The sequence below is a fragment of the Stigmatopora argus genome, chromosome 10 (genome assembly GCF_051989625.1).
Source record: "Stigmatopora argus isolate UIUO_Sarg chromosome 10, RoL_Sarg_1.0, whole genome shotgun sequence".
In the NCBI taxonomy this organism is placed as follows: Eukaryota; Metazoa; Chordata; class Actinopteri; order Syngnathiformes; family Syngnathidae; genus Stigmatopora; species Stigmatopora argus.
The window spans coordinates 1712822-1732731 of NC_135396.1; the positions used below are offsets into that span (position 1 = coordinate 1712822).

The following is a 19910-nucleotide window of genomic DNA, read 5'->3' on the forward strand; positions in this document are numbered from 1 at the left end:
AATAAAAGCATTGCGGAGTCTAGTACGCAAAAACGTGGCATATGCCACAAATTACTATAATTGATCACTGTGGTGTTGACATAACTGTCGACTTATAGGTTTTTCCCGTATTTTATACATATTTAACCATTTCAAATTGTGTACACCATATTTTGGGTCTACTTTTTTGTAAAACCGATCTCATTTTACACATTTTGGCTCTAATCCGGATCGTCTAGGTCACTGGTAACAGACGAAAACGTCATTGTCGACTGCCAATAGTCATGCTTTAAGCATACCACCTTTTCACTCTATAAATATAGCGTGTCAGCAAGCAATGTACCCAGACAGTCTAGCTGTCAGCGTCATACAGCGACATCAACAGAATCTTGAATTTACTGCACACTGATTGGGCACGCCATCCATTTTGGGGAAAATGATAGACTTTTAAGTGCGCCCTATGTGAGTAAATATGTGCCGTGTTTCATTTTTTATCGTTTAATAAGGGGAATTGCAATTATTAAAAAGGGGATCAATGGGGCGAAGTTGACAGGCTTGTGTTCAGGTGATCAAATACAAGTCGACCAGTTTTTGAGCTTGATGGAAAAGGGCCAAAACTCCCATTTTGGGCTTTCCGACAGGTACATGGAATGAGGGCGTCTTGCCAAATATCCCGCGTGGACCTTTTCATATCTTCCTGCCGCTTTTCCATCCAGTTCAATGAGTGCGGTTAAAAAAAAGCGGGACCCAACATCTGCCAAGAATTAAGAGCTGTTTTGAAACGAAAAGGAAAGATTCGAAGAACATGAATGAGATGAGATGAGAGGGCGGGAAAAAATATCAGACCCAACAAAAAGGAAGTAGCGTGCGGAAACATGACGGGGTTGAAGTCGGGGGTGAGATGTCATCGGCGGGCCGCCGAATGCTTTAATATTTCACGCGGCAATCCCTGCATTATGGATTTGCTCTGATTGCCCTCTCAAGACCCGCCATGTGCACTTACCCACTCATCTCCGGCAAAAGTTCTCCTGGCAGAACTTGAGGAGTCCGTCCGTGCCTGAAAGGCATACACGCCCTCGCCGGAAAGACCATTTCTCGTCTCGCAAGGGTCTTCACGTCGATGCCGTCCGTCTTTTATGATCGGCAAAGGCAAATGTAATTCGCGCGGTACATTTCCATAACGGAGATTGGAGCTTGAATCTGACCCAGTGGCTGCAGAGTGTGAAGAGTAGAAAGTGCGGGTTAAAATCCCGGACCTTGAAACACCCACCTCGAGACCCGCGGCTGAGTTTGTTGATCGGAATTCCCGCCCACAACCTCCAGGGTCTGAAGTTCTCTAGGGAAAATTGGAACATATTTCACTAAAACCTCAATACTTAACGTTCATTGATTTTCGGATCTGCTTTATCCTCACAGGGGGTCGCGGGGGGTGCCGGAGCCTATGCCAGCTACATTTCAGGCACGAGGCGGGTGGCCAGCCAATCGCAGGGCACCATTAGACAAACGACCAATCGTGGCTCGGCAATTTAGAGTGTTCAAACAGCCTACCATGCATGTTTTTTGGAATGTGGGAGGAAACCGGAGTACCCGTGGAAAACCCACACAGGCCCGGGGAGAACATGAAAACTTCACACAGGTGGATTGACCTGGATTTGAACCCAGGACCCCACAACTGTGAGACCGACGCGCCGCCCTAATACTTAACATTAGTCGGTAATTTTCGAAATTTTGAATTTTTTAAATTTCTACTATTATTTCTAGTCATCGGTGCCAGTTTTTCAGATTTTTTATTCCCCTTTTTACCGGAAGCAACCTGCGAAAAAACGCTGATTGGACTTTAGTCCCAATTATTCATATGATTACTTTTGTCTTGAAAATATAAAAACAATGTCTTTCCCTGATTTTTCCTGCAACAAATCACACACAAACTTGGAAGTAAGTCATAACACACTAATTTGCTTTTGTTGAATACTGGATTAGACAAACATGGCAATTAAAAACGAGTCATAATTACAGCATTTCAGGTTTGATTTTGTGCAGCGTGTGTATTCCTTGTTGCATTATTTGTTTCCTAATAGCAGCATTTTATTTTGGCGGACTGGTTCAAGTTCAATAGAATTAAGATGAGTTGAAAACGCACTTTTGCTTTTCTATCTCGGACCCCCATAAGTGTCATTCTTAGAGCAGTTCTAATTGATATTCCATGACGTTTGCAGTCCAATGTGGACTCCCGTGTGACGTATTCCGTGGACTCTTGCCTATTTCCTAGCGCCACGCGATGAAAGCATCAAAGCCCAAATTTGAGTGAAGGCCTCTCGCGCCATAACCTTCGGTTTGCCTGCGTGCTGTGCCACCTAGTGGTTCCCCCCGGTGGTGGACAAACTCTTGTGCACCTGCTGCACTTGTTATTCACTCGGATGCTGAAAAACGTTGCAGGCATTGGTAAATATGCGTTGGGCATTTTACATTCTCGCAAGGCCTGATTGGACAAAGGTTAGGACAAAAGTGAGAGATCTACTTGCTTTTGTCTCTTGTTCTAACACCGCTAGTGTCATTTCTACCATTTATTTTGAAAATTGCAATGATCCTAGCTCGTTGCAGTACACTCATTTAACATAATGGCGGCTTGACGTCCAATCCACTTTGAGTCAGAGTGGTGGAACATCTAGATTGTTTTTAAATTCAACTTTAGATTGATATTGGGTGTGTTTATTACTGTTTGTTTTCATTTTAATGGTATTTTTTGTAGTATTTTATTTTAGAGTCAATATTTAAGACTGATTTTAATACATTAAACTAAAGTACAAGTGTATTCCAGTACATTGCAAGTTGTGATGAAGAGCACAAATGTGGCTAATTCGTAACCCACAGAAACAATATGTCTGCAATTCTTTAATCAGCCTTACATACAAAAAAAATGAAAAATCGGGGTCCAAGCATCAATTAATATTGGCCTATGCTACTTAGCTACCAAGTTGCAAAACGACGCGTTTTATAATGACGGAGGAATAGTTCTTCAAAGTTAGTGACCACAAGAACAACAACTAAAACTGTGTTTAATTTTAATTGGCATGCTTTTCCACTTTTTGCGTCATGTAGGCCACACTTAACATTAATTTTGTGGCCTACACGACCCAAAATGTGGCAACCGGCGTAGATGCCAGGTCTTTAAGGGTTATCTTTTTTGCCGTGGTTTCCCAAAAATCGCCATTTTTTGTTTTGCTAGCATCTCTGTCTATCTCTTATCCCTTAATTCATCACCTCGGTTTCTTTTACGCGAACTTGCGTGCTAGTAAAGCTCTCACCTGATTGAAAGGGACATTTTTCCAATGGCAGCGCGTCGTCTCTAAAATTCAGTTTGTCGTCGACCGCGAGGGCGATTTACCCAACTTTTGACCGGCGGGCGCCGCCCACCGCACGCCGGCCGTCAAAAAGGACGCGTCGCCGTGCCTGTCCGCCAACACGCGGCCTCTTGCATTACCCGCGCATACGCGCTAAGTGAATAACTGTGGCGCTGACCTCGGCAGGCTGCTTTTTACATGTGCTATTGACTCGCTGCAAAACGTGGGCTGGATGCTGCTCTTTCAAACTCCGTAATATGAGATCCTTTCTTACCAGCGAAGCGCTGGATGCGAAGCCTAAGGCCTAAGCAACCGCCTCCCTCTCTATCTGTCCTCGATATAACTCTATAACTCACCTCAGCCTTCGATTTAATTGTTTATCTTCACGTAAGCGCATTAAAGCCTCTGCTCTGGCTGTTTTGCTGCTGTCCAAAACACCCCCTCCCCACCCTGTCAAGTCCCCCTCCTCGACAACATCCGATGAATAGTCCCTCTCCGCGCGGTAATAGGGAATCAGCCACGGAGCGGCGAGCATCGGCGGCGTGTAAAGAGATAAATCAGATTGCGGCTCTTGCTTTGCCAGTTTATTGAATCTAAATTGCGCGCTCACGCGTGGCGGCCCCCGTCGGCCCCCGTCGGCCCATCCATCTCGCGGCCGATAATGGCCCCGTTCCACCTGGTTTGCAGCGTTATTGCGTTTCCCCCCCTCTAACGAGACCCCGCTAATCCTGCCAAGGGGAGAATGGAGGGAAAAGAAGCGATAGAAGAAGAGTTTCTGAAGGGAGGAATAAAAGAAATGGCAACCTGCCTTTTTGCGGACTTTCTTCTCCTCTGTCGTAGCGCCGGAAACATCTTCTGGCAGCCGTGGCGGGGACTCCCCCGAGCTGCAATTACACTCGTAATCAGGCCACGCTCCACCCCCGCCGCGCGGCCAAGATGGAACGCCGACTAAATGAAGTGAAAGCGCGTTTATTACTCGCTTTAATAAAAGTCCGTCATGCTATTATCCCAAAATGGACGGCAGCCACAAAGCTGCTAAGGAAGATATTTCCACGAATTGCACATTTTAGCAGTGGTACTACAGCATAGTATAGATCCGTTTTGGACCCTTCAACCCAAAAAGAGTAATTGATTAATTAAGAGTTGTCAAACCCAAGACAAGAAATTGTGTTATGCCCCTGATTTTTGGAATTCCAAGCCAATTTTCCATTTTTTTTGTTTAATGCACATATATCGTATGTATTAAAGCTCAAGTATTAAAGCAAGCTCAACGCACTAAAACAATTGAAGCCGTATGACAACAAGTATTGGACAGAAAACCAAAAAAACGGACCATCACTGTCAGATATTTTTTTTAAAAACACACAAACGCCAGAACTGGGACAATACTGTTAAATACAAAATCCTCCATCAGGAAGCTCCTCCTCCACTGCAAGAAATTGTATTAAAAAAAAAATCCAACAGTTCAACAAAAGCTGGCTCTAGAGGTGACTGTGTAGAATGCTCGATTTTCACAACGTTTTCTGTTACCATCTGGAGAGAAATTATATTTACCAGTAGTTGAATTTACTGCAGTGTAAAAAGCTCAATGCTACTACTTGAACCTTGTCTCAAAATCGGCAACACCCGCAAAATACCCGATGCCGATCCCGAGTATCGGACCAGGACATCGCTAGCGTCAAACCCCCGCTTTGGAGGTCGACCCCGACTCCCGTAGAAGTTGTTGTCCCAATAATTTTGTAGCCATTGGTGTTCCAGCTCATGTTTTCAAGGAGCGCTCGCATTGATGTAATCAAACGGCATCCCTGGCTTCGGCGCTCGCTCCCGCTTTCATTGTTTTGAGGGGGCCGGGGGGGCCCGCCGGGCGAGTACGCTGATGAGAGATGGATGGATAAACAGTTTGATTTGCTGCTATCGCCCCCGGGCACGCTGCACGGTGTACTGGAGAGACCGGCGCCGATGCGTTGAGGGCAAAAACAGAAGGAGGAGAGGATGAGAGACGCTTTTGGCGCTGGGATGAAGGGATGGAGGTGGAGGATAAACAATGCTAAAGAGGCGTCAAATCCCCCCGATGTTGTTAGCGCCCTTTTTCTCTCACTTGCCCGTTAGTTTGTCCCCCCCTCGAGCTGTCGGTTCTTCCTTTTTTTTCCCCTACCTGGCCGCCATCTCGCCGCCTGTCTCTGGACCCTTTTCTTCTGGCATGGCACCTCTACCGCGCCATCTCTTTCCTGTCTGGCTGTAGCCCCGAGCCACACATGCACTATAACACACCTACGTGCACGCGCAAACAAACAAACAAACACACTTAGTACGCAAAATCAACTCTAGCAGAGGCTGAGCAATCGTGCCAAATCGCGGAACGTCTACCTTAGCTTAAATGCTAGTCAGGGTAAAAGCTACTCTACTACTGAATTATATTGCGTACCACCTGAGAAAATGCGCCGTGCAAGTTTCGTCATCATGACCAAAAATCATGTGATTATTAACTGCAAAGTTCAAATGTATTGAACATCAAATGCCATCATTGGCATCGAATGAGTTGATTAACTTTTCAATTACAGCAGGGCTTACCGTTTTTAAGCCTTGCAGTAAACTACAAAACATCATGTTTTTAAAGGGTTAAGTAGAAGTTAAGACGTATTTAAAAGAAAAATTCAGCATCACATATCCAAATTGTATATATAATGGACAATGTATGTGTATATATGTAATATAACTTAAATATACAAGTTATATATATATATATATATTTTCAAATTACAAAACAAAAAATCTTTCCACTAGGATACACTTTTGCGTTAAACTTGAAAGTCACCAAATTAAAAGATTAAGTAGAAATGAAGACTTATTTAAAAGAAAAGTTAACACATCACATACCAAAATGGTATATAACTTAAATATACAAGTTATATTATTATTATTTTTTTTCAAATTCCAAAATAAGATTTTTTTCCACTAGGATACACTTGATCAAAACCTTGCGTTAAGCTTGAAAGTCACCATATTTAAAGATTAAGTAGAAATGAAGACTTATTAAAAAGAAAATTTCATCATCACATGCCAAAATGGTATAAAACGTAAATATCCGAGTTATAATATATAAATATATATTTTTCCACTAGGATGCACTTGATCAAAACCTCGCTTTTAACTTAAAAATCACAATATTTCCTTCTATCAACACTGCAAAAACTGACTAAATATTTGAGAAAGGTACCATGTTTGACCACAGACGTCACACTCCAATTACGAAACGCTAAAATCCTCAAGTCGCGTTTGGCTCCCTGCCCGCCAACCTCCGACTTCTCAAATTGGGACGTTCGTAACTCGGCTTCAGACCGCAACGACAACCCACCCGCCGCGTACGGCGCCCGCACACGGAGGCGGCGTGAGGCAGACGCCAGGATGCAGTCATCCGTGTGGAGTCATTGTTAGTAAAGATGCGTAACCTCCAGACTTAAGCAGCCGTAGCGGCGGTGTGACGGCTTCTTTGTCTACGCCAATTAGCCAACAAAACCAGCGGCACAGTCGAGCTCACCCCGTGGCCTCGCGCGCATGCACCCGCACACTTTACACATTACGCCGTGCGGGTATTTTGTTGGAACGCGTTTGCTTGGCAGCCATGCGGCCTGTCGTTTCCAATTAGCATTCCAGACAAAGCGTAATCATCGCAACCATTCACACTTTTGGCTTTTTCTGATTGCCCTCCACCTACTCTTCTATCGGGTTACTCCGCCCACCTTGAGAGAAAACACGTTAACATTTTTTCTAGTGTCATGTTATCAGGGAATTTATTTCACATAACTTACTCATCAAAATCGCAATGAAGGCGAATGGCCCCGCCAAGGCCTTCGGCGCCAGTGATGTATAAACAAAATGGCGCAAAACGGGATGTCATTCATTTACCGTATTGATAATCCTGCCACTCGGCACATGATATTTTTCATAATGTTGCTTAAGAATACTACAAGTATGTCATAAATATGAGGATAAAAGATCATCATCATCATCGAGGCTCTCAGCTGTTGTGTACAGTAATCCCTCGATTATCGCGAATTCACTACTTTGCGATTTTCCCCCCGCTATTAATTATTAATATTTTTTATTCATAAAAATGTGAAAATCCACGCTGAAACTCGGAAGCGGAAGCCACTCTGGCTACTAGGACTCAGCACTGAAAAAAAAGGTTATAATATAGTGAGCCTACTTTGCGATTTTTTCCGCTATTATTAATTATTAATATTTTTTATTTATAAAAATGTGAAAATCCACGCTGAAACTCGTAAGCGGAAGCCACTCTGGCTACTAGGACTCAGCACTAAAAAAAAATGTTATATATAGTGAGCCTACTTTGCGATTTTTTTGCCGCTATTATTAATTATTAATATTTTTTATTCATAAAAATGTGAAAATCCACGCTGAAACTTGTAAGCGGAAGCCACTCTTGCTACTAAAACTCAGCACTGAAAAAAAAGTTATAATATAGTGAGCCTACTTTGCGATTTTTCAATTATCGCGGCCATGTTTGCTTTACATTCACCGCGATATTTGAGGGATTACTGTAATACACTAACGTGCTATTTCATTTGCCTTCAAAAGTACTTTCATTTCACCATTTTATACCATCTTAAGAGGCTTAATACCCACCCATCTATAATTGACATTAATATTTATATTCTAGAAATATTTGTTACGTTTCGACAGCGTTAATGTAGATTATTTTTTTACTTAGGAAGTCGCGAGTGGGGAATTTATGAAGATGAATGCTTAAAATGCCGCCATGCCTATTAATTTTGAGGGACCTTCCAAGATGCTTCTTGTTTGTTTTGACATCTTTCTTGAATTTAATGTTCATGTTTTTCTTTTTCCCTTCAGCCAAAAGCGATGAAGTTCTGAAGGCCAAAATAGCCAAGCAAGAGGAGGAGGTCCGTAAAAAGCTGAATATTGGTGAGTTTGTTTACGCATATGTCGCATGATTCAGAACTTTTACACCCACTTTGTTTACTTTATTCCTTTGCGAAATATTGCTGACCGAAATCCATGTCCTCTTATTATAATTCTATTGCTCAGCTGTGCCTTCTGAAATGGATTTTCCCAAATACAATGCGGTCTTTTGCGATTCTTTGCTTTGAGTTGCGAGCAAAAAATTGAGATAAGAGTGAATTGCGACTGCCAACTAAAATCCACTCGCATTAAAATAATCCAACAAACAAAAGAACCTTTAAGGATATGAAAAATGTATTTAAGAGGCTTGAAAATTGAATAAAGCTTAAAGCTAAAAAAAATGCTAAATGTTACTGTGGCTAAAAAAGCGTATAATAACCTTTTTATTCAAGATATTTGATACATGAGAGTATTTTATTGCTAAAAAAATCACCGTATTATTTCTGTAATGTGGATTATTTGCCCGTTTATTTGGTCCGAGCACCGTTTTAACTGAAATACACGTTTTCTTTTCTATTTACATCCATTTTCTTTTTTTTTCCATGATCATTTTTTTGCATAAACCTTCTCGTACCACCTGCAACTTAAAACGAAGTTAAAGTCCAACCTATATTTAATTCATATTTGCACTCCACTTCTGACATGAACTTGGAGTACGTGCCTTTCTACAAAGACCGTCTTCATTAGCATTCAATTGCCAGGGAAAATGTGCATTCTTTACCCCGCAGCCAGTGAATAAATACATTTGCTGGCAGCGCCAAAGTCCCGACGGCCCGTTCGTGCACGTATCGGATCTCGATAGACATTCCAATAAAGCCAAGAGTCATTTCCACGGGATATGCTGCTGCTAATAAAAGTCCTGAGACAGAATAATGAGGCCAGTCCTTGTTCTGACCAGGGCAGCGTATAAATGAGAGCACGTCCGTCTTTCTGTCCGTCTTTGCGCGTGCGTGTAGCCGCAGAATAATTCCTTCTAGTGTGGGTGTTTAGTGTTTTTCTATTGGCCGAGACGCTCTTGTAGCTTTTGTGTAATTTGTGTGTATGTGTGTGTGTGGCAGTGTGACCTTTAAAGTTAGCTGCCCTTTTGGCCCAATGAAAGTGCAGCCATCAGAAAGTAATTAGCCTTGCACTCCTTCTTTGGTCACCGGCTCCGGTTGGGATGCGATGCGTTCCCGCCTCCTTCTCCTCTTGCTCTCCTTTTTGCAACCTTTTCTTCTTTTCCTCCTTTTCTTTATACCTACCATATAATAGTAGTATTAACCAACCAAGTGTGACTACTTGTTTGCCAGCTATTTTTTTTACTCCTGTCGGTAGACTATTCATATTTTTATGCATACAGAGTACAGGTAGTGATGTTCTTATGCCATTTTTCGGGGTTCCCGATATATCGATTTCGATGACAATACTGTCAAAAAATTGGGTTGGATTGGATAACTTTATTGGATAACTTTATTCATCTGGTATTCGGGAAATTTTGTTGTCACAGTAGCAAGAGGGTGAGGATGCAGAAATAGGAAAGGCATTTTAGACATAAATAGATAGGTAATAAGTAAGTTAATGAATATATACATGCACATACACATATATATATATATATATATATATATATATATATACATGCACATACACATATATATATATATATATATATATATATATATATATATATATATATATATATATATATATATACATACGTGCACATACACATATATGTACACATACATATATATATAAGCACATATATACATACATACACATAGATGTACGTACATGCATGAATACGGTAGGTCTTAACACTCAGCCATTTGTTTTGTTAAAGAGCCTGACAGCTGATGGGAGGAAGGAAGAAAATGAGTTTTTTGCCCTTTTAATGCTAAATAACTCCAGCCTCACTTGAATTAAAATGATTGAAATCAGGACATGGTCAAATTTGCTAAACAACTTCTGTGAAATTTTAAAAACAGAATCATAATCGCTTTATCATACCTGTCAAGGTAGACTATTCATATTATTATTCATACAGAGTACAGGTAGTGTTGTTGTAATTCCCTTTTTTGGGGTTACCGATATATCGATTGTGATGACAAAACTGTCATGGTCAAACCTGCTGAACAACTTTTGTGAAATTTTAAAAACAGACTCATAATCGTAATAGCAGCTTTATCATACCTGTCAAGGTAGACTATTCATATTTTTATGCATACAGAGTACAGGTAGTGTTGTTCTAATACCATTTTTCGGGGACTACAGAATCTTGAATTTAGAGCATACTGATTGGGCACCCCGTCCATTTTGGGGAAAATTTTAGACTTAAGTGCACCCGATATGATTAAACAAGTTGGTTTTTTTTATCGCTTAATAAGGGTAATTGCAATCATTAATAACAATAAGCAATTGGCCCAGGTTGACAGGGATGCCCGGAACTGGCACAACGGGGCAGCCATTTTTCTTTTACGCAATCACAAGAGTGCAAAATGAGGACGAAGTTGAATTTGTGGCATTCTCGGCGTTCCCCGCAGGGTCTTCTACGAGGTCGACGCTGCGAGAAAGTTTCTACTCGAATCGCTAAAGTCGTGCGAAATGAGGAAACCTTTAAAGAGTAGAAGGAACGCTTCCTCCTACACGCCTCGTTCACAAATAGATCGCAGACCGGCAACGCGTCCGCGCGCTAGCGTGGCGCTAATCGAAACCACCCGGATCTGATTCATGTCAACAACAGCCATGTGTGCAATATCGTTGCCGGTGAGGCCCTGCGAGAAAATGATGGAAGGCTTCACCATCAGGGCTTTTCGGAGCCAAAGAAGAGGGATCAATAACTGGCCCCGTGGCCATCAGTTAACAAAGTAGTCTCCACTTAAAAGAAATGTTTGCCTCGCTGGTTAAGGGCAGCCAGATGATGCTAGCGCTTGAAAAAGGAAACGTATGAAATGAAAGGCGGGGAGAATGAGAGGGGAGGATCGCTCTTTTGTTGAGTCCAATCCCTTCAAGTCAAAAGATTGCACTTTGCATGCCCACCAGGCTCACTTGACATCCGTGATATTCTGTTTTTTTTATTTATTTTTTTCCCTTTTTGTTGTGCAAACTGCATTAGAAACTGCCAGTAATGAAGGAGAAAAGTTTCCGGCCATTCTGTAGGTACGCCTGCGTAATCGATAAACATCTATTGTTAGCGGTTGTGGTTAGCAAGTTCAAAGAAACTCGTGCGTAACTTTATAATGAACAATGGTGTCTTTAAACAAAGATAATTACACTATTTCTTGGACTTTAGGTCGCACCGGCCAAACAATGCACAATAAAGAGGATAAAAAAATGCATATAAGTCATACTTTTTTTATTATTGGAGAAACCTAGCAGAAACCTAGAACAAATATAGGTCAAAGTAGCAATAGGTTAAATAGGCATCTCCAAACATAACAGTTGTTTATATAATTATAGCCGAGAAAAAAATATAACAGGCTGTCAGTGGTCAAAAGAAAAAAAATACATATGTAAAGGATTGTTCGGAAATGATGGTGCTTCTGAAAAAGAGATCAAGTTGTCAAAAGTCAATAAAAAACCATGGAGGTCATTATAAATCATTTTTAAAAACATATATTTCAAAATGATTTATCTTAACAAAATTCCTGGCACCCGAATTTTCGAATTTGTAGACAGTATTTTCACGACTATAAGGCGCACTGCATTATAAGGCGCACCACATTTTAAGGCGCACCCTCAATGAATGACACTTTTTTTTTTTTTTTCCATATATAAAGCACACTGGATTATAAGGCGGTATATACGTAGTAGTAATTATTTTTTCAAGTTTCTCCAATCAAAATGGAGAGGACGTCTCCAGCCGTCAATGGCGTCCCAAATGTAAACGTGCGCCCTGTAAAGCGCTAACAACGCTAGTGTTTTAGCCTCCCACGTGCCGCTCTCTGGCCATTAGCTCAAACCAGCAGCAGATTGGGAGATCATATATTTTAATGAGACGTATAATAGCTCTTTAACCCACATCATTAGGGGAATATATACCTAGCGTTTGCTCTTTGGGCAGCCAAACCAAAGGACTGTTTCTCTAATTACTTTGTGTGTAGGACAGGTCACGGGGTGCTTTTGGACTGGTGTGTCTGCCGGTGTGTGTGCAAGCACATGGAGGAATTATATGTCCATTAAATATTCAGATGCCCCCCCCCCCCCTTCTTCGACCTGGCATCCAATAAGGCCTCTTTGCTATGTAACTATCTCTGTTGTCAATCATTTTGTCAAATATTTGTGGTCACCAAGTGTTCATTTTGGAAGGACTAACTAAACCGGAAGTATGTCATAAATATAATGAGGATAAATTATCATCATCATTGTGGCTCTCAACTGTTGTGTACAGTAATCCCTCGATTATCGCGAATTCACTACTTTTTTACTATTTTTTTCTGCTATTAATTATTATTATTATTTTATTCATAAAAAATTAAAAATCCACGCTGAAACTTGTAAGCGGAAGCCGCTCTTGCTACTAAAACTCAGCACTGAAAAAAAAGTTATAATATAGTGAGCCTACTTTGCGATTTTTTTCTGCTATTATTAATGATTAATTTTTTTTATTCATAAAAATGTGAAAATCCACGCTGAATCTCGTAAGCAGAAGCCACTCTTGCTACTAAAACTCAGCATTGAAAAAAAATATATAATATAGTGAGCCTACTTTGCAATTTTTTCCGCTATTAATTTTTTTTTTTTTTTTTTATCCATAAAAATGTGAAAATCCACGCTGAAATTCGTAACCGGAAGCCTACTACTAGGACTCGGCACTGGAAGAAAAAAAAAGTTATAATATAGTGACCCTACTTTGTGATTTTTCAATTATCGCAGCCATGTTTGCTCTACATTAACCACGATATTCGAGGGATTACTATAAAACACCAACATCCTATTTTATTTGCCTTCAAAAGTACTTTTATTTCACCATTTTTACCATCTTAAGAGGCTTAACAGCCACCCATCTATAATTGACATTAATATTTATATAGTGGAAATATTTTTTTACGTTTCGACAGCGTTAATGCAGATTAGTGATCGCTTGGTACGCTTGAACACCTTGATATTCTCATGAAATAATTTTAAATCCAAAATTTGACGTTCAAAATTTACATTGGATGCAGAAAGTCTACCCACCCAGGTTCAAATCCCACAAGACCAAAAATAAAAATGAAAACCACTTGATGCTAAATATTCCGCCGTAGTCCTAATTTGTCTTCGTCATGAAGACACGCCTCCCCAAACCGTTCCCCTCGCACCCGGCGCCGCCGTTTAGCATTTTTTCTAACGATCCGCGCCATGCCTTTTCTAATTGAAAATAATAAGTAATCCCTCGGATAAGAAGCTCTTGTGAGATCCAAAGCCGAATATCCTTTCGGGTTTGAGCTGCAATAAAAGCCAGGAAATGAGAGGCAAGTGAAAGTGCCTGCTTGGACATTGATGCTTAATGTAATCTGCCTGGAAATCAAATTATTTGACCTGGAAAGCCTAACAATACAAAACTCCTGCCGGGCTGCTATTAAATATTTAGCACGTGTCTGTCATGAATACAAATGGCGCGCAAATTAGAATCTACAGGCGCGTGACCCCCATATCACACCCGGGGAGCGTGGAGGTGGCGGGTGGGGCTTCTACCGGGGACTGCCTTGCGCTTGAAATGTTTTAATTACCAAGGCCAGCGTTTGGGCCGCCGCGTGAAGGACAAGAGACCAAATTTAACATGGGAGCTATTTTTGTTTGCCTTCTCGTCGCATTAACAAACACGCGAGGCGTTAAACAAAGATGTTGTTAGATCTTGTTCGACTCCGGGGGGGTGGGCGTTGGGTCTGGCGACTCGGTCTTCCGCCATTCTTTGATAACTGTTTTAATAGTCTGTGCATGTGGCGTTATTGACCTAAAAAGAGAAAAGAATCTTTTTGCAGTCAAATATATGCCGTTACCGAATTTTCCACACTATAAAACGTCTTAAAATTTGTTTCATATATAAGGCGCACTGGATTATAAGGCGCAGTAGTGGTGGTGGTTGTAGTAGGGCACATGTGTCAAAGTGGCGGCCCGGGGGCCAAATCTGGCCTGCCGCATCATTTTGTGTGGCCCGGGAAAGTAAATCATGAGTGTCGACTTTCTGTTTTAGGATCAAATTCAAATGAAGAGTATAGATGTATATTAGATTTCCTGATTTTCCCCCTTTTAAAGCAATAATTTAAAAAAAATAATCCATTTTTTCTGTGTTTTTAGTTCAAAAATCATTTTGTAAAATCTAAAAATATATGAAAAAAAGCTAAAATAAACATTGTTTTAAAACTATAAAAACTGAATATTCAGGGCTTTTAATCCAGTTCTATTAATCCATTTATAAAAAAATCTAAATATTAAATCTAAAATGGTCCGGCCCACATGAAATCGAGTTGACGTTAACGCGGCCCGCGAACCCACCCGAGTCGGACACCCCTGTAGTAGGGGATTGTGTTATACATCCACTAGATGGAGCTGTAATTGAAGTGGTTAGGAGTTGTGTTACAAAGCAACTGTGCTAAAGGGAATTTCATAGCAGGATGAACCAATATTGATCCTTACATAAGGGGCACTGTCGGTTTTTGAGAAAATTGAAGTTTTAGTTGCGCCTTATAGTGCAGATAATACGGTATATATTTTTTTGTAAGTCATTTTTAGACCGCCGATGGTTGCAGGTTCTTGCTTACTTTGTTCTTCTTTTTCTTCTTTTTGATGAGGTTAATAACGAAAATTGCACATGACATTTTGCATAATATTGAGAGAAAAAGTCAAAAATTAAAATAAGGTTAAAAAACTGCATTAATTTTTTAACCTCAACTTTAATGACGTTAGATTGGTGTGAAAAAAAATAGTTTTGGGATTATTTTAGCTAGTGCCTTGAGATTTTTTCAATACAAAAAGTGAAACACTGCACTACCTTATCAAGACAGGAATTATTACTGCGCGAATCCCCCGGTGATTTCAATGTTTAAAAAAAAATCAAATTTCTATTGATTTGTTAACGATCCGCGGCATTAGCCTCATCCCCAATCCTCACTCGTGATGAATAGCCTTATTTGTTGTGTTATTATGTTCAACACAATCCCACCAGTAACAATATCGAGCCCCTCACCATGCCGTTTTCATTCACTCCCAGAATAAAAGCTCGCTTTTTGGCCCACAATGCACCGCGGGACCGATTTCAAAGAAGAAGAGCAGGCCTGCAATTAATTCCACTTTTCCCTCAAAGGTCCATTTGAAAAGAGTCCGCTTGAAACTTACATAAAACCCCGTCCTGCCGATTCGCTCGCGCGTCGGCCAAATAATGATTGATTGGAGATGAAAAGTGCCACTGGCTGCCTTTATTTGCTCCTCCCAATTCGTTCAGGTGCACGGCACCCCCAACGTAGCCCCCCACCACCCAACGCCAAGACCATTAGTTATGCAAGGCTGCTAAGCACTGAATCACAGTTCCGCTCCCGGGGGAAATAAATTTGGCAGAAAATCAGTGTGAGAAGATTTAATTATCACGAGGAGACCTTTTTTTTCCCCTCTCCTCCCTCCCCAAGTGAAGCCCAAACTCTGTCGCACGTTTTACGGCCAAAATGCGGGTAAAAAAATGAAATGCAAAAAAAAATAACATGGGCTTGCCAGGTTTGTCCTTACCTTTCCGTCTCCTCTCCATTTATCTCATTACGAGGTGATAAGATGGGCAATTACTGCGTTATAGATTTTTTTAGTAATGCACATTTCTCTCATTGCCCCTCCCATTCAATCTCAGCTCCTCCCCCTTTTATCTCTTCGGCCTGTGTGTGATTAATTGTATGATTAGTGGCCTTGTCAATTATCATTTTGTAAAATCTAAAAATACATAAAAAAGCTCAAATAAACATTGTTTTAGATCTATAAAAAAAACTGAATATTCAGGGATTTTAATACAGTTCTTTTAATCCATTTATTAAAAAAAAATCTAAATATTATATCTAAAATGGTCCGGCCCACGTGAAATCAAGTTGATGTTAACCCGGGTCTGACACCCTTGCTGTAGATCGCAAACAAATAATCGAGCAGGTCGAAGCAAAAATATATTTGTCCTCTCTGATGGTTGACATTTCACCAATATCTAGTTTTATTACCACCCAAATCCCCTAATGTAATAACAGTTTTGTGGATGTATCGGCGAATCGTCTGCGTCGTTGTGCGAAAACACGGTCCCGCCCCCCTCGGGTGGTGAAGCAGAACACCTGTAGGTCTGGACATGATCACACACGGCGGTGGCGTTAGCGGGTGGCCAGGCTGCAGTCATTAGAACACACCCGCAGACGGATTTGGGTCAAAGTGCCGTGGTCCTCTTGGGTGGCGCCGACCGCCACCCACCTCCAACAAACCCTTGCGGTTTAGACATTAAAGGTCACGTAGAAGCAATTGTGTAGTTGTTTGTGGCTTTAGCGGGAGTGGACGTCTGATGAAAACCATTTACAGTGAGACCTCTGCTGTCAAAGTAAATTGTTTTTTGATGTAAATTCAGTCAAACGGAAGCCGTCGTAAAGTCAATGTTGGATTTTAAGAAAGCGGACGTATAAATACGAGGCTTTATATTGTAGGTGTCAAAAATGGGAATCGTGAAAAGTTTTCCTGCGGCTTTTTGGGGGGATTTTTTTATCACTTTTGAGGCGTTAAAATTGAAAGTCCCATCAGCTTTCTTATTATATTTTAAAAGAAGAAAACATTTTTTTTAAGATCCCATCATTAGCATTGTTTTAAAAACCGAGGCTGGACTAGATCTGGCAACCACATTTTTTTGTGATTTAATTAAGCATAGGGGGGTGCTGGAGCCTATCCCAGCTGACACTGAATTGGTGGTAAATTAAACATAAAAATAATGAAAACAAATAGAAATAAAAAATACATTAAAATTAAGACTGTTTAAATAGATTTAAAAAAATAAAGACGTTGTTTTCTTCTAAAAAATAAAAATAGAAATAAATCAAACATTTGTAATGAACATGCTTTAACTAAATTCATCAAAAAATTTATGGTCAGGTGATTTCATTTTATTCTTTCTAGATGCGTTTTTTGGTCATTTTGTCCATAAAAAAAACTGTAAGTATACTGACAGCGCTGTAACAAGATTATTAGTCTAAAAAGGGAGGTCAGAAAAGGAGGGCTGAGGGCATTTTCCTAATTAATTGCAACTCCGAAACACACACAACGCACACGGCTTTGACCTTTACTCATATATTTTGCAGCGGAACACACACGCACACACACACATCCCGTCAGCCAATCCAATGAAAGAGAGAATCAATTAGAAGCGGAGCGACTTGCTCGATGGCTCCACGTCAAGAAGACTGTGGTGTACGCATATTTTGGTGTTAGCTGAGCCCGTTTCCTGGATTCCGATGACATCATTTTCATTTTGAAGGGCTTTCTCTCGTTAAGTAATTAGCTACTTGGTGTTTTACTCGGCTTATACACGTGTACATAAAAAAAGAAAAAGAGGAAAGGATCGAAAAAACCAAGACCTCGCCACTTAGTCTTTAACATACACACACACACACCCATGGCTTAGTTTCAAATCAAGTTAACCCTTTGAATGCATGTTTTGATAGTTTCATCACATTAAAAATCTGTTCGTAAGGAGCTACACCAGTAACACATTGGCTGTTATCCTAAAATGTAGAAATATGCAATATTTTTTTCCTAGAAAGTATAAGAAAAGAAAATGTGAATATGTTTTAGGGCAATGGCTGCCTGTAGAAATAGTGGTTGCGACCTTTTAAGATTTCACGGCTCAGCCTGTAAAAGTGTCACCTGTTAATGAGTGTGTGTGATATTAGCCAGATGCATCCACACACACACACACACACATTTCTGTCATGCATTGATGTTGCCGCGAAGTGTTGAGATGTCTTTGTCAAGATGGGAATAATTGCTGTGTATTTGACAATGCTAGCTCACTAATTAATTTTTAGACCAAGGATGTCCCGATTAGATATTTTTATTCACCCGATTTTGTGGCTGTGCCGATCCTCGGAAATGTCAAAACGAGGGAAATATAGCCCTTTTTTTCTCCATTTTGAACTAATCTATTCAACATTAGATCCATATATGCGACTTTTTTAGCAACATTTAACCTATTATAATTAAAAGCACTAATCCCTTCATTTTTATATTTTATCCGCATAAGCAATATTGACACGTTCGTCAAAAAAGCAAAATCTGAAAGGACTGAATTAGTTTCACTCTGGTGATGAATCCTGTTTCAGTCCATTTGTAAATGGTTGCTAAATAGAGATTGAGTTTAAAATTCGAGATTTGTAAAATACAGTCATCCCTCGAATATCGCGGTTTCACTACATTGCAGATTTTTTTTCTGGGGGATTTTTTTTTAAATTAATTTGAAGCCACTCCCCTGTCTTCTGCTTCCTACTGAAAATCAGCACTGAAATAAAAAAAATAGATATATTTATTTATTTATTTATAAATAGAGGTGACCCTACATCGCGGTTTTTCGTTTATCGCGGCCATGTCTGGTCTACATTAACCATGATAATCGAGGGATTACTGTAGAGTCTTCTAAACATAATAATCCAAAAATGAGCGAACGGGGTGAGGAAGGAGATAGCTGAGGCACGGCTTCCGTGTCATCCTGTCATTAGCAGCTTGTTTGCCTCTTTAATTTATCATTCCGTCTTTTTTATTGACTGGAGAGTCACCGATGACTATCACAAGTGCGTGTGTGTGCATGTGTGTGTTTGTGCACCTGTATTCACATTCAGTCACGAGCTGCATTTCATTTCCTGATGCCAAATAGATAGCGTATAAAATAGCGCATCAACAAATCACATATCTTACTCCAGGTCAAATTGTGTTCTCGGACCCCAAAGACGTCGGATGGCGTGCACCGATGTTGTTTCAATCAGGAACGTGATTAGCAGGATGAGCGTGTCACGTGTTGACTAAATGGCCATGAAGTCATTCACACCAACTGAATAATATACACTTAAATTGATGTTCTCCTTATTCCCCTTAAAGTTTTACAATAAGTTTATTTGTTGTGTTTGTAGAACTGCATGATGTCAAAATGAGACAAACCCCCTAAAAGCTATTGTGTTAATTCCAAGGGTGTCAGACTCGGGTTGGTTTGCGGGCCGGACCATTTTAGATATAATATTTAGATTTTTTTTAAATAAATGGATTAAAAGAACTGGATTAAAAGCCCTGAATATTCAGTTTTTTATAGATCTAAAACAATGTTTATTTTAGCTTTTTTATATATTTTTAGATTTTACAAAATGATTTTTGAACTAAAAACTGAAAAAATTGATTAAAAGATTACAACTATTGATTTAAAAGGGGGCAAATCAGCAAATTTAATATACATCTATACTCTTCATTTTAATTTGATCCTAAAACAGAAAGTCAGCACTCATGATTGACTTTCCCGGGCCACACAAAATGATGCGGCGGGCCAGATTTGGCCCCTGGGCCGCCACTTTGACACATGTCTCCTAAGTAATATTTGTGTTGACAGTGTCTTAAAACAGTTCAATTTCCCCCGTCATGGCAATTTCCATTGCATGATTTTAGTTTGATACATTTTAGGAAAGTTTTTAGCAGGTTAACCCT

General features: G+C 40.2%; 1 protein-coding gene across 2 annotated transcripts in view; it reads left to right on the forward strand.

Moving 5' to 3' along the window:
* rsrc1 (arginine/serine-rich coiled-coil 1) overlaps window positions 1-19910 on the forward strand; it is a 107229-nt gene that overhangs the window by 75200 nt on the left and 12119 nt on the right. For both annotated transcript variants that reach the window (XM_077610663.1, XM_077610662.1), the window contains exon 7: window positions 8196-8267. In XM_077610663.1, coding sequence (XP_077466789.1) covers window positions 8196-8267 — 72 coding nt within the window. The remainder of the gene's footprint in view (window positions 1-8195; window positions 8268-19910) is intronic.